Source organism: Ictalurus furcatus, chromosome 14, assembly GCF_023375685.1.
Source record: "Ictalurus furcatus strain D&B chromosome 14, Billie_1.0, whole genome shotgun sequence".
NCBI lineage: Eukaryota > Metazoa > Chordata > Actinopteri > Siluriformes > Ictaluridae > Ictalurus > Ictalurus furcatus.
In genome coordinates this window covers 23,445,583-23,461,377 of record NC_071268.1, presented here as the reverse complement: position 1 = coordinate 23,461,377, position 15,795 = coordinate 23,445,583, and the positions used below count along the sequence as shown (strand labels likewise).

General features: G+C 38.6%; 1 protein-coding gene across 4 annotated transcripts; it reads right to left on the bottom strand.

Moving 5' to 3' along the window:
• On the bottom strand, window positions 1–14,723 carry rab3il1 (RAB3A interacting protein (rabin3)-like 1). 4 transcript variants are annotated; one of them, XM_053641889.1, is made up of 13 exons: window positions 14,609–14,722; window positions 14,175–14,276; window positions 11,943–12,208; window positions 9,177–9,369; window positions 6,968–7,063; window positions 6,704–6,781; window positions 6,408–6,614; window positions 4,099–4,227; window positions 3,892–4,004; window positions 3,676–3,699; window positions 2,187–2,286; window positions 1,984–2,050; window positions 1–1,813 (listed from the first exon to the last, which is right to left on the bottom strand). In XM_053641889.1, the coding sequence occupies exons 3-13, from the start codon at window positions 12,149–12,151 to the stop codon at window positions 1,728–1,730; spliced, it is 1,302 nt and encodes a 433-aa protein (XP_053497864.1). In that variant the 5' UTR covers window positions 12,152–12,208; window positions 14,175–14,276; window positions 14,609–14,722; the 3' UTR covers window positions 1–1,727. The 4 variants fall into 4 exon arrangements, with proteins under 4 accessions (XP_053497864.1, XP_053497866.1, XP_053497865.1 ...); XM_053641891.1 differs by lacking the exon at window positions 3,676–3,699 and having other exon boundaries at window positions 14,609–14,723; XM_053641890.1 differs by lacking the exon at window positions 14,175–14,276 and having other exon boundaries at window positions 14,609–14,718.
• Window positions 14,724–15,795: the final 1,072 nt, after the last annotated feature.

Below are 15,795 nucleotides of genomic sequence, written 5' to 3'. Positions count from 1 at the left end.
TTATATTGTAATATTTTATTGCAGTGTATTAATCCACTAGGCAAGGAGTTAAGCGTAAACATAAAGAAAAAAAAAAAAAAAAAAAAAAAAAGCACAAAATATTACCAAACGCAATACACCGTAATATTTGTGTATCAAATGACAAGATCCTCCCTGACGTAACCAATACATCGATCCATGATCTTTAGGTTTGATACTATGCTTAACGTAAATAAAGATTTATGAGCTATGCATAGATTTGCGCTGTGCCAATATTAAACAGAAATGCATTTTTCTCCATGTCATTTTGATTGTCAAATCATGCAATTATTATTATTATTGTTAAAAGTTACAAAATAATTTAGACCCAAAGTCCCACCTAATTGTGTGTCTCAGTTTAGTAAAAAATAAAATAATGATAGTAAAAGGCTTTAAATGCAAGCATTCACGCTCCTATAAACCGTGCAGATTTTGAATGATGAATTTATACCATCAAACACCATAATTATTATCAAGACGCTGAAGGAAATCTAGTCTTTCGGACCCCAGGTCAAACTTTCATTAAATGACTTCATACTGATTAAAATAAATCTGTTTCTGATTGCTTGAATTTCTATTCATGTGCTCTTTTTTTAAAATTCTAGTAAATACACACACTGAATATATTACAGCCCACAATCAGGCATCAACTGATATTCCACTATATTCCCTCCACTAATATTGGCACGCTCTGTAAATATGAGCAAAGAAGGCTGTGAAAAATTGTCTTTATTGTTTAACCTATTGATCTTTTGTTAAAGAAAAAATGAACAAAAATAGTCTGCTCTCATGGATATCAAACAATTGCAATACAGGTTTATCCAAACCAAAAAAAATATTTGCTAAATATAGGTATGCAACAATTACTGGCACCCCTATGAATTCATATGAGGAAAATATATTTGAACTATATTTCCATTTATATTTTACTTTTTTTTTTTTTTTTTTTAAATCTCAGATCCCTTGCCATGTATTCTCCAACCTCATCAGGCATTATAGGAGAAGACTCAGAGCTGTTATCTTGGCAAAGGGAGGTAGCACAAAGTATTGACTAAAAGGGTGCCAATAATTGTTGCACACCTATATTTAATTTTATATATATATATATATATATATATATATCTTTTTTTTTTCTTTTGTGGATAAACCTGTGTTTTGTTTGATATCCATGAGAGCAGAGTATTTTTGTGAAGTGCAAAGATCAAAAGATTAAATAATAAAGACAATTTTTCACAGCCTTCTTTGCTCATATTTACCAACGGTGCCAATATTAGTGGAGGGGACTGTATTGTCTACTAAGCAATGTGTCTCAGGTAGCATTGACGTGTAGTGTGTCTTGGTATTTTACGTAAGTGAATCTGTACACAGTGTGACATCTTATTGAGACTCTGCGTTGAACAGGTTCCAACTATGAGGACCTAAAGTTCTGTAAACTGTATCTGCACCAACAAATAATCCAAAAAAAAAAAAAACCCCCAACATTAATCCCATATTTTGTTCCCCATTAAGAAGTGTGTTATACGGAGTGTAGAGAGAGAGTGAAAAATCTCACTCCAGTCCAATACTGATCATCAGCACAGAACTCCTTTCACAGATTTCCTCTGGGCTTTTAATGTAACGGTCACTGACACAATAACGGAGTGTATCTATGGGAAATCTTTTATCGAACTGCTGAGTGTAGAAAACTTGCCACAGAATCTGGGCGTCTTTTAGTTTGCATCTGCAAAGAAGAACCCTAACTTGGCTACGGACATCTCCCGTCGCAAGCGCATCACCTCACAGAACATCTGCTCGGCTGCAGAGAGAGAGAGAGAGAGAAAGAGAGAGAGAGAGAGAGAGAGAGAGAGAGAGAGAGAGAGTGCGTTACTCCATCATGTGAAACACTGTATATTGAGTCTGAAAACTGAAGTCTCTTAATCACAAGCATATGAAGGTGATTCATGTGAGACCCGTTTCGTCACTCACCGTCATGTCTGACCAGACCCTGCTGGATGTATCGGATATAAGTGAAGAAGTTACACACTGCTGTGATCTGGCGTCAGAGAAAGAAAGAAGTCAACACCTACGTACGCTGTCGAAATTAAAAAACGATCATGTTTACTACAAGTATGAAGTATTTACTTCAGCCTGTGTGGAAAGTACAAAGACAGACAAGGAGAGGTTTGTACCCTAGCTCTGCTGGAGGGAGAGATGTAGTAATAATTCTCTTTATCTCCCAGTTTGATGCGATGTCGGCAGAGGTGGGACATACCGCTCAGGGCACACTTCCTGTATCCGCACATAAGAGACTTATTACCAATGCTGTCAAACATACAGTAGTCTACTAAACATCCAGTACACCACCACAGGGGCAGGAAAATACATTTAAAAGTACATTTAAGAAAATGTATAGAGTCCAACCAAAACCCAGGTTCTCCTCCCAACCAACAAGGTTAATTCTCTAGTGTTAAAGTCTAAAAATAACTAGTGCTGGTGTTATTTATGTCAGGCAGGGGTGTCCAAACTGTTTTCAGTAGGGGCCAGATTGAACCTCATTAAAACCAGTCACACTGCATTTTAGCTAACTGTGTTAACACAGTCTGCTGCCACCATCAGGTGAAAGGAAAAATTGCAACATGCTGACCAGCGGGCCACCTATCGCACTTTGTAACAGGGAAGCCGTGGTCCAGTAAACATCTGTCTACAGGCCGCATTTGGCCCTGGGGCCGGACTTTGGACACCCCTGATGTAAGGAATAAAACAAGAAAAACAAGAGTGTGCTGTTACAAGATGAAGCTTTGATTAGTGCAAAGTCCCCTGTCCTAAAGTTATAAACTGTTATATCAACTGTTATAAAGCTCTGACACTAGAGACTCCTTCCGTAAACATGACATAATTGTCTCCTTGCAGAAAACGTCACCATATCAACGATGACAAATTTTTCCTTTGAAAATTGCAACGCTTTTATTTTTAAAAATCCATGTACTATTAGCCTTAGATTATGTGGCGCCACCACCGTATGAATCCCTGTTTAAACTGTAATTACAGAAATGTTAACATGTTAGAACGAGTGATTTAACATAAACATGTGATTTGCCTCATAGCCAACACTACTGTCAGAGTTTCTGTTACAGAAAATCATTCAACACCTTCTAACCAATCAGATTCGAGCAGTCAACCAACAGCTGTCGTATAAGACGATATAACATCATGCTGTAATTTCATTGTTCAACTAAAAATGTGGTAATAAACTGAGTCACTATGCACTTATCAGATCTTGTAGGTATCTTGGGTACTTTTCTAACCGACTAACACGGAGTAGCTGCTTGGACATAAAACTATTTTGGGCACTGGTTATTGAATTACTCCTTTCATGTGTTACATAATAAGCAATAAAAATGTCTAAATTTTTTTTTTTTTTTTAAATGTCACGCTACTGTTCAAACTAATATTTAACAAACCTAAACACTGTGATACACATCATGTATTGTGGATATGTTTCCAAGTAGCTCGATACGACATTTTTATTATTACAGCGACAACTAGAGAATCCAGAGAGACAGTTCGGTAGAAACAAATTCAATCCACAGCAGCACACCAAAAGATACATGAAAGGGAAAAGGCAAGAAGCTGAATTAGAACAGTGATTTGACGTGATAGGCTTCTAAAGTCACTTACGTCTCTACCGGTGCTCGGCAGCCACTGCAAAAACAACCCCATATCAAACTGTGATCAAACTCTGATTAAAAACATAGCCCCCAAATCATAATGCGATTTGCAAGCCCCATAATTAAACCCATGGTGTAATATATATATATATATATATTTATATATAAACACATCATGCAGAGCCCAGAAATGTTGCCATAACATCGTGTACGGTGCACGACTCACTTGGGTCCTCCAAACTCAACAGTCGAGGCTTTGTCCGTGGATATTGCGGTCAAAGCAACAGGCTCAATAGTCAAAAAGTTATTCTCCACAGCATTCTGAACTGAATGAGACAGCTAGAGAAAGAGACAATGACATCTGCACCAGTCTTCTTTTTCACTGTATACAAATATAAGGAACACATATGCATACAAGCTTGAACAAACTTACTTCTGAGCACGTGAAAGAGAGACAGGGCCCAATGTCTTCTTTGTAGATTCGGCTCAGGAAGGCAGATGACCGATCCAGACTTGGTTTCTCTCTCCAAGACAAAAACTCGGCAAACAACATAGAGTCCAACTATGAAGAACAATAAACATCATGATTTTATTTCAATTTATTTGTTTGGAATTCCTCAGTTAATTAAACATAAATGTACTGCAATAGTGGTTAGCTAATTGCCGAACATTAATTATACCACAGTGTGGTGGAATCTCGATTCCGATTGGTCAAAAGATATGCGTTGTGTTTGTATAACCTCACGGCTCAGACAGCAGTTCTGGCTGGAACATGAACCATAGGGTTACATCAATGCCTTCATTGAAATACGTTATTGTTTCTATAGTAACAGGGACTTGGTGAACGTTCCACATAATCCAAGAGTAATAATAAACAGATTTTTTTTTAAGCATGTTGTCGTTTAACGAAGAATCATCGATGTGGTGAAGTTTTTTTTTTAACGACACATCTATTTAACATTTCTCGAGTGTCACCGCTTTGCAACCGTAACGGTGCCTTGCAAAGTTTCCCAGCACGTGAAAACCTTCAGGACACACAAGAAATCTTCAGTTTCTCAGTAAAAGGACAAAGCTGTGTGTTTTGAGAGAGACAGAGATGCTTCTGTTTGGCATATTCTTTTCTAATCGAATACAAACATTTTCAACTACAAATTATTTTATTCAATTCAAGATGTGTGTCACAGTTATATACACCGTATATAACTTGCAGTGAAATGAAAACCTGTCCTACTCCGCATTAGACTGTGCATTTAAATATTAAATAAAAATTTTAAAAATCTGAAATGAATAATAAATAATAATATGAAATATTTGTACAGGAATGTGCAAAAAGGGATGCACAAAATATGCAGTTTGTTAAGTGTACATAATATGCAAGTATGTTACGTGTAGTAACAACATAAAAGTACGAAGTGCGGCGTGTCGATGGAGTGCAGAGTCACTGGAGAGATCTTATGGAGTTCTAAGGGATTTTTTAGGGCTGACATATCCGTGTTGAGGCGAGGTGTATGATAGCCTGACAGAGGAAGCTCCTCCTGAGCCTCTCAGTTTTAACCATCAGACTACGGAAGCGCTTTGATTGCAGCAGGCTGAACAGATAGTTACCGCGGTGGGTGAAGTCCCTGCTGATTTGAGCAGCTCTTGTACTGCATCGCCTAGTGTAGATGTCATGCAGAGAGGGGAGAGCAGACCCGGAGATGCGCTCGGCTAAGTGCACCACTCTCTGCAGGGCTTTGCGGTCCTGGGTTGAGCAGTTATCAGCAATAACTTGAGCGAAAAGTTAAATCTCAGAAATATTTACATGAATTGCAGAATTTCTTCTTATTTGACATTCGCTTTAATGACAGTTGTGCATTCGAGCTGGCATGGACTCATCACTGATCAAATCCATCCGAGCGTTGTCGGAAAACATGCTTCGCTGGAAGGAATTAATAAATCTCAAGGAAAATCTGACCTTTTCTACAAACGATTTAACACACATTTGCTTAAATATAAACCGTGACCTAGAAATAGTGCAAAACTTGCAAACCTAATATTCAAGATATAAAAAATGTTATTTCTCAGTTGTAAAATTTTACAAAGTCTAAAACTTTGCCATCTTAGACTTTTGGACTCCGCTGTATATTCCGTGTAACCCGGTATATATTTAGCATTCAAAACATACGCTCAATCACAGTGACTACGGAGCAATCTTATTCAAAGTCTTCTACATGTAAAGGAATGTAGGATTATTTAAGAAACGTATCTTGTAGCCCTACTGGCCAACTGTATAATATACGCCGACTCTCAATATGGCGACCAAAAAATGTCAGTATGAGTAAAACAGGCCGTGTTGAACTCTGTAGTCAAACTCTGTAGCTTCATTTTGATTCTAGTGTGCAGACAGCAAGTGGGTAAGCACAACTAAGTATCTGAGCCCCATACCTGACAGTTACCTGGCAACAGTAAGCTCCTGCAGAGTCACACACTGAGCTGGACAAGACACAAAATAAGAGAGGAAAGAAGCATGAGCTGCAGACTGAGAGAAAGCGAGAGAGAGAGAGAGAGAGAGAGAGAGAGAGAGTGAGAACAAGAGTGGTGGAAGTAACAGAGGAAAGGGGAGAATTGTAGATGAAAGTTAAGGTCACAGCAAGACCTATGAAAATAAAAAAAATTACCTCTAGAGGAAACTCTAGTGAAAGCTGGATGATTTTGTAATTGCCTAATTCCTGCACCGTGACATAATACTGTCTTTGCATATACCTCTTTTTCTTCCCGGCTTATATGTGCGTTTTCACTGGGTGACTCTGATTGTAGCTGAGGCAGAGTAAGGGTGGCACTCTTGTGGCGCGTGTGTCCTCTGGACCCTGGGGACAGTAGCTGGGGGTGGAGCTGGCGGTTAGGGGAGGACGGGGTGGAGGTCAACACAAGCGTCTTTAGCGCGGTCACTTCTGCCTGTAGCACATCAATCTGAGAGAGGGGGGAAAAGAAAAAAAAAGGTGAATAGCTGAGACTGATTTTAAGGATGGATTTACATATGTAGTAAAGTAAGACCCTACCTTGCCCTGTGCCTCTTTCAGTTGCTTTTCTGCAGTTGCCTGTTTGACATTGGCCTCCCGCACCATCTTGTGAGCCTCCTGGAGAAGTGATTTCAGGGCTCAGGTGAGTAACAGTAATATAGTTACATTAATACATTAATCAACTACTGAAAATTGGTATGTTCAGCCTCTCTCATTCCTGCTTTAAAAGAAACAAACAAAATAGGATTATACCACTGGCAGTCACATACGATTATGTGCTATGATGCTGATGTTCCTATTCACCTCAAAGAGACTTGCAGTCAATTCCTCTAGTTCCTGCTCCAGCTGGTTTCTCAGATGAGACAGTCGCTCACATTCCTCCCCCTTTAGTTTCAACTCCTGCAGGCAATATTAACAAACCATTTATTGAACAGAATAGCTGACTGTTAAGCTGTACCGTAGCTGCAGGGCCCATATTCATCGAAACTGCATGAGAAATTTAATTAGTTTCATCTCTGGCATATCTCTATGATCAAACAAAAATCATATGGTTAGAGGATGTGCAAATTTCCGCATAAGACCTGAAGAACAGTTCACGTCATTTTCAGTACTCAAATCAAAGCTAGTTCCTAGACAACTTTATAGACTGAATATAGACTTACAGTCCCCTCCGAAAATATTGGAACGGCAAGGCCAATTCTTTTGCTTTTGCTAGACACTGAAGACATTTGGGTTTGAAATCAAAAGATGAATATGGGACGATAGATCAGAATTTCAGCTTTCGTTTTCTGATAAGTACGTCTAGACGTGTTAAAAGACTTAGAACATAGCACCTGTTAGACTGACTGTTTAAGCAATTAATAGCTCGGAATGTCTGCTCTTGGTTTGAGCCCTGTGTTTCGCCTATGAAGACTGCATTTGTTGTAAGGATAAACCAACAGGAAGCCCAAAGAGCTGTCTATGGGAGAAAAGCAAGCCATTTTGATGCAGAGAAAAGATGGAAAATCGAAATTAGAGCCACTGCAGAAACATTGGGCATAGCCAATACAACAATTTGGAATGTCCTGATAAAGAAAGAAACCACTGGTGTACTGAACAACCAGACATGGGACAGGTGGGCCACGGAAAACAACAGCAGCTGATGACAGAAACATTGTGAGAGCTGTGGAGAAAAACCAAAAAACAACAGTTAGTGACATCACCAACAACCTGCACAGGACAGGGTGAAGGTATCACAATCCACCGTTTGAAGAAGACTTCGAGAGCAGAAATATAGAGGCCATACCACAAGATGCAAAAACCACTCATCAGCAGTAAGAATCAGAAAGCCAGACTGGAATTTGCAAAGAAATACAGAGATGAGCCACAAAAGTTCTGGAACCAAGATTAACCTCTACCAAAGTGATGGAAAGGCCAAAGTGTGGAGAAAGAAAGGGTCTGTTCATGATCCAAAACATACAAGCTCATCTATGAAGCATGGTGGAGATAGAGTCATGGCTTGGGCTTGCACGGCTGCTTCTGGAACATTCTCACTAATCTTTATTGATGATGGAACTCATGATGGCAGCAGCAGAATAAATTCAGAAGTTTACAGAAACGTTCAGTCTGCTAATTTACAAAGAAATGCATCTAATCTAATTGGGAGGAAATTGGAAAGTGGAAGGTTTTAGACTGACCAAGTCAATCACCAGACCTTAACCCAGTTGAGCAGCATTCCACCTCCTGAAGACGAGACTGAAGGGAGAAATCTTGTTGAAATATTGATATGTCGCCCGATCTAAAACAAATAGTTGTGTATATATAGTATGACTCTATTAAACGAAAAAAAAGTGCTACTTTATTTACTGCCGATGCTGTGTGCCGCCATGTTGATTTGACGTCACTCTCTGAACTTGGAGGAATTCGGAGCGGAGGGAGCATTTTCTTTGCTGGTCAGAGGTTGGGAATTACGAGTTATGTTCTCTAGTCAAATGTAGCATAATGTCTTGAAACTCTCCGTATCTATTTATAAGTAAAAGAGTTTAATTTAATTTGATCTTGAGTAACCACTTTATCCTGGGCAGACTGGCTGTTGATTCAGAGCAGATTCAAAGCACAGCAAAGCAGGACCAGACTATCCCAGGGCGTGTGGAAAGATTTGTTTCTCAAATGCTCTACTATCCGATATTTACAATTTCTTTCCAATGCGTCTCTTTAAATTTTACGTAAGCACATCTTGCCCCATCTCATCACATATTCAAGTGCTGAACACAGGAATAGCAGGAAGATGTACAGTAAGAAACGTTTAGTCCGTCTGGAGGGAAAAAAAACGTTTGTAAATATTTATGTACTAATCAATACTTAAATTTACCCCATATATTTTCCTTCTACTCCTGTGCTCAGCATTGAAACAGCGTAGCGAGCTAAAAATGAAACGTACGCTGTATGAAGTAATGAAATAAAATAAAAAACCATGGGCTGCAGTAGAATCAAACATGATATGGTGATACGGATGAGAACGAGAATGATGCACCTTCTGCGCCTCGTCCAGCTGCTCTCTGAGGAACTCCGTGCCTTTCTCTCTAATCTCTATAGAAGAGCTTCGTAGACGAGACATGCTGTAGGCTTCTCGTCTCTGAGCTTCTGCCTCGTCCTGGAGCATCGTGTCCCCTCGGCCTTCTCCAGACTCTGTGCCAGGTTCCAGCTCTGCCTCTAGGTCTATCAACCTGCAGAGACAAACAGCACATGACACCACTTTTGTCATGTCATGTCATGTCATGTTTGTAACCAACACTTTGATTCAAGATGAACTACTAGTAGGCCTAGTTTATTTACACTTCATAAATATACGAACACAATGTGGGTGTACCTGTGTGTTTACAAAATAGGTCACAACATGAAACAACTTATTTATTTCTACGAATGCCCACAAACCAAAACACTTAAACCATAACCCTTGTTTAGTCTTAAAACAGCCAGAGTATTCTTGGAAAATATGTTGAATGGTAACTAGACCGGAAATCCACACCCTTACCCCGACGCTGTTTGACAGAAGCATCCGCTTCAAACTGCTACAAAACTGCTACAAAAAAACGATGAATAACCAAAACAAAACAGCCGTTTGAAGTCGTTTCCTCAATAGTATCCACAAACGAACTTCTTTAGAATAGGTTAGGTTTTAAAATAAATAAATAAATAAATAAAAATACGCCCAGACTCTTGAAGCGCAAACACAACAAACTCGTATAAGGTTTCAGAAGGTGTTTTGATTTCTCACTCCGAGACACGGAGCAGGAATAGTTTCGGTGGTTAGTCCAGCTGGAGCCGGTCACATGACCCTCGGGCGTCGCTCAGATTCCGAAAGCAGTGACGAACGCGCTCAGAAACCTACAAATTGGCCACGCCCACAAAGGTGTGTGACGCAATGACGCTGTATTTGCATTTGAACGGGGCGTGGCCTAAATCTGAAGGAATTTTCTTTCTTTTTCTTTTTTGCACACAGACTGTAGCGACCCAGAGGTTGAAATGCCAGCACTGTCAGCACGGTTCTGACTCTGACTCCAACAGCCCCTGCTGGGAAAAAAAAATAACAACAACAAAAAACAAAACAATAGAAACCCTCATAGAATTTGTAATGGTTTTAATGGTTATAATGAGAATTGTATTGGTTTTAATGGAAACTGTAATGGTCCCTGTGGGTCTCTACTGCGAATTTGTTGCCTTCTACTGGTGGCACGGTACAGTATGTCTAGTGGATACGTCCTTCTACGTAATGGAAACCATTTGGTAATGGTCTTAATGGTTAACAGCTGATGGTTTGTAATGGTATTTGTAGTGGAAAAAATTTTCTGTGAATTTCTGTGATGGTTTTTATTGTTTTTTGTTTGTTTGTTTGTTTTTTCAGCAGGGAGTTCATAATTATTCTCAACTTGAAATGTACATGGGACACACTATTTGTTTGCAGTATTTTCTCATGAATTTAGTTGGCTCTATTTCCCAAAATACAAATAAACTAGGAGTCTAATTTAAACCACCGCCAGCACAAACTTCTTACACTATATGGCCAAACATTTGTCGAGACTGTGCTTGTTGAAAATCCCATTCCCGATTTAGTTCCCACTTTGCTGTTATAATAAGCGCCATTCTTCTAGGAAGGCTTTCCATTAGATTTTGGAGCGTGGCCGTGGGGATTTATGATCATTCAGCTACAAGAACATTAGTGAGAACAAGCACTGATGTTAGATGAGGAGGTCTGGGGTGCGGTCGGTGTTCCAGTTCATCCCAAAGGTGTTTAGCGGGGTTGATTTCAGGGCTCTGTGCAGCACACTCGAGTTCTTCCACTCCAACCTTGGCAAACCATGTCTTCATGGAGCTCGCTTTGTGCACAGGGGAACAGATTTGAGCCCCTTAGTTTCAGTAAAGAGAATTTCCTAATGCTACAGCATACAAAGACATTCTAGACAATTCTGTGCTTCAGACTTTGTAGCAACAGTCTGATGGACTTTTACTCCACTGGCAATGTACAAGTTGCTACAAAGTTGCACTGTCCGTTTCAGGTTTTTAACTTTCGAGCCTCTCAATGAGGCACCACAGCATTTATCAGTGCCATTCAATTCATTCATATATTTACTATATTTCACCACTAACTGTTTTGCACAGTGTTCTTGGGTAACTGGAACAGCACTTTTTTTTTTTTTTTTCTTTTTTTTTTAAAGAAAATGTTATTATTTAATTATTAATTTAGCTAGAGTAACCACTTTTTCTTGGTCAAGGCCATGGTGGATCCAGAGGCTATACCATAAAATACTGTGCGCAACACAGGATTACACCCTGTAACAGACTCAAATGTTATAATTTTTTAATAACAATAAGAATTATTATATTATTATTTGTAGGCGCTGGAAATTCTCCAATAAAATTCCATTTTATTCATTCTTACCTCAAACTTTGAGCTATGTTGTCTATGTCTGTAATGCATAACCACAGATTCTCTCCACTAAATAAGGAGTCCCTTTTTTAAAATAAAAAATAATACCGATTTAGATATTAACATACAAATTTCTTTCATTGAAAGCATTCTACATGTTCTGACCCAACACCTGTGCGTCGTTATTATGTGATTTTTGTTTCTCAATACATGTAAACGTTTCAAAATACTTGTCTTTGGTAATCACACTTATTTAACATGTGCACTACACTGAGATAAAACTGATGTAGTCTGAGTCTTCATTTAATAGCAATACTAAAAAGCTAGGGTTATCCTTGCATTGTAAATAATTTTGCATTCAACAAAACATACTTTCCAACAGGACATTCCTCTTTTTTAGCTCTGCTATGCTTGCTGTGCTGGTGACCTGAAGAATCCACTTTCCCAAAAAATGCATGGGAGGAGTACAGTGCTATTCCTTTGCTGCCCGTCACCAGGAGTTCATATCCAGGGCTAGGTGTGGATACTGCTGGAGGAGAAGACGAAATACACACAGCGTGGATTCCCTCAAAAGCATCCATCTTCCAGGGAGAGCTAAGAAAACCATGCCTCCATGGTTCTTAAGTGTCTTCCTGTACCTGGATATGACAAAAGACCTAGAAAGTGATTTGTCTTTTCACAGTAAAAGATGACAATGTGATCACTCTGTACTAATGTCTTTTAGAGCTGTCCAGAAGTATCAAACCACTCCCAGATATATTTTTCTCACACTTCAATGCTAAGTTACAAGTGCCTTTTTTAATATGTGTGGTTTTTATTTGCAAGATTCTCTCACACACACTGTTTGTGTGTGGTCAACTTTTCCAGAACACTGCGTGCAAATGTGTAAGTGCTTGAACAATAAATAATAGTTATAGTCCATATAAAGTTACAGTCAGGTCCATAGTAATTGGACAATTGAATGATTCACAATTTCATGGCCAGGTGTGGTCTGTTTCCTTGTTATTTCATGACAAATTAAGAAGATAAAAGGTCTGGAGGTGAGTCCAAGCATTGAATTTGCATTTGGTAGCTGTTTGTGGGAACTCTCAATATGTTTGTCAAGCATGCTGGAGGAAGTGTTATGGCGTGGGCATGTATCGCTGCCAATGGAAGTGAGTCACTGGTGTTTATGGTGGGTCAGTGCTGGTACACTGCAGACATGGCTATTAATCTATTGATTAGCATTGTCTAAAGATTTGAGAAAGGGAATAACAAATTTTAATCAGCTCTGTCCTTGTCTAGTCAAAATAGGCAAATGTTAAATGGTTGAGCCTAACTGCCAGAGTTTTAGCAAATGTTTATGGTCACAGTTCAAAGGCCTATTGGGTTAACGTCAGCCATTTCATCGTCCCAACTTAACACTAGCCCAGTGTTGGCAGGGTTGTTATGAAAACTGCTCCTTTGCTAACAACAGCCCAACCATGTGTACGTAGAGCCACCCAAAGATAGTCAATGGGCCAGTGTCAGTTTGTTACCTGAGTAAACACTTATTTCAGTGGGACCCTTTTCATTTTTGAGACTGGCTTCATTCAGTGATGGTGTGACTGGTCTTTATTGCCGTAACCCACATGAAAAATTACTATAGTATTTTAGAGTAAAATGTAGTAGAATTCCTGTAGTAAATACTATAGTGAATTTGAACCTTACTATAGTAAAAATACTGTAGTAAATTGCAGTGAATTGTGGTAATGGAAACACTTTAAAATACAGATCCGTCATTAATGATTAATTACACAGGAAGAAATGAATAATGCGGTATTAACTTTCTAGTAACTGCTATTAACTAACTAGAAACTCTGATTAACATATTAGTAAGTAATAGCGCTCAGATGAACGCGGTAGTTCACTATTAGCTCATCAATAACTACTATTTCTTTCATGCCTCCTGGAAAACTCCTAGTTATTAATCGTTTCTTAGTAGTTCTCCAGGAGGCATGAAAGAAATAGTAGTTATTGATGAGCTAATAGTGAACTACCGCATTCATCTGTGCGCTATTACTTACTAATATGTTAATCACAGTATTTTTTCATGTGGGAATTCTCAGAATAAAGGTTAAAATAGATGTTTTAGTCTGTTGGTCTTTGTCATAGTGTACATACTGTACATACTATACACTAAACATCACTAGCTGTGTATACTGCACAGTAATAGTCTGTACTCCACTGCTTTGGATTTTATTAAAGTAAAACGTGTGGTATAATACTAATACAGTACATGTGCTGATGTGAAGTCTGTAACAAGCCTTTCGTTGCCCTAAAGCTCATCTTTTGCATATTTGCGGGCAAATAAGGTGAAGAATTTTCCATATCAACCATGCTTTCACAGATGGTGTTACTTGAGGTCATGGTCTGTTTCTGATTTGTCCTACACTATCCCCCCCCCCACCCCCCACCCCACACACACACACACACACACACACACACTTGAGAGCAGGTTAATCTTTGTCTGTGGTTTCCGTAGTTGTATTTACTAAACTGTAACTGTCTGTTCTTTAGACTCACTTACCTGTAACTTGTAGTGTACTATTTGAACATAAATGTTTCTGCATTTTCTGTACTCACAGGTTAAGGAATTTCTTGTGCTCATGTGGTTTGCAGATTTGGCAATCATTTCTCCCTCCTGCTTAGGATGTTTTAGACTTCTTTGGGCCTCATGATATCAATCTATGAGCAAACATAAAACCCTGAGACTATGACTAATGCTGAACACACCTGAACACAGAACTAACTGTAAATTCCAGAAGTCTATCTAAATGTTTTTGGTGCGCTAAAATAAAGTGAGGATGATTATGTAAATGTCATGCTGCAATTGTTTGTTTTGTTTTTGTTTGTTTGTAGCAATAGCAACAGTGTGAGCAAATTCAAGAGTATGCCACTAGAATTTGCTTTAAAGTATCTCTTCTGCTGGTTTTCTCCATGCTAGCCCATGAGACATTATAGTATATCCATACAATTTTTTTATATATATACATATATATAAATTGAACTTGTCTTACCTAGCAATGAACAGTGGTGGTATATGGATCATTCAGTAGTATACCAGTGGACTAAGTGGGACAACAGAGCTTATTTTGAAGTCCTCCTTTGGTTTCTCCAGTATGAACAATGGTGAATTCGCACTCAGAGAAACTCTGCTCTTAGGCAGATGAAGTCCAGGTTGCCAGATTGGAGCACAATCACGATGCAAATTCATGCCCTCCATTCAATAGAAAATCCACTCAGAATATCATATCACACAGGAAATCTGGGTTATAACACAATTCAAATCTTGTAACCACATAATCAAATCACAGAAACACAATAACCCCATGTATCTTTAAGACATGCATTCACCGGCCACTTAAATAGGAACACCTCTATACCTGCTCATTCATGCATCAGACAATCATGCAGGTACAGATACAGTGCACTGTGTTAACACTGTTGCGTGTGAAAAATCCCAGATCAACAGTTATATATATATATATATATATATATATATATATATATATATATATATATATATATATATATAAAGAAATACTCAAACCAACCCATCTGGCACCAACAACCATGCCACAGTCACAGAGATCACATTTTTCCCCGTTCTGACCTTTAATGTGAACATTAGCTGAAGCTCTTGACCTGTATCCGCATGATTTTATGCATTGTACTGCTAGCACATAATTGGCTAATTGGATAATTGTATGAATGTGTTCCCAATAAAGTGGCTGGTGAGTGTATGGTCAAATCTAATTTGATCCATTAATCTGATTCTGCTAAAAAAAAATAAATAAAAAAAAATAACCCCCAAGAGGTCACTTTTGTATTAGCAGCTGGTAGGTTATATTAGGTTGTTTGGTTACATTTTGCAGTGTTTGTCCTTCCGGCATCCGTTGTTTTATTTCATTGTGTCTTTGTGTCAAGGTTGTGGCTGTCAACTGTCCAGAGTCAGCTTCTTCTCTCAATATCTAGCTTTATGCTGGTTTCGCACTAAAGGTACTATACTGTGTTTCTCAACACAACCACTTGCAAATGCAATTTGCAGTGCCTTTGTCTTTATTAAATCAGTGAAATACGTCCAAGATATAGATTATACTTGGCTTTAAATCTGTATTTGGGTCATATTTTACAGTTCTAATGTTAACGTATAGCAGTTTTAACCTAGAACCTATTGCCACATTATGTTTTTTTATTTAGTTAG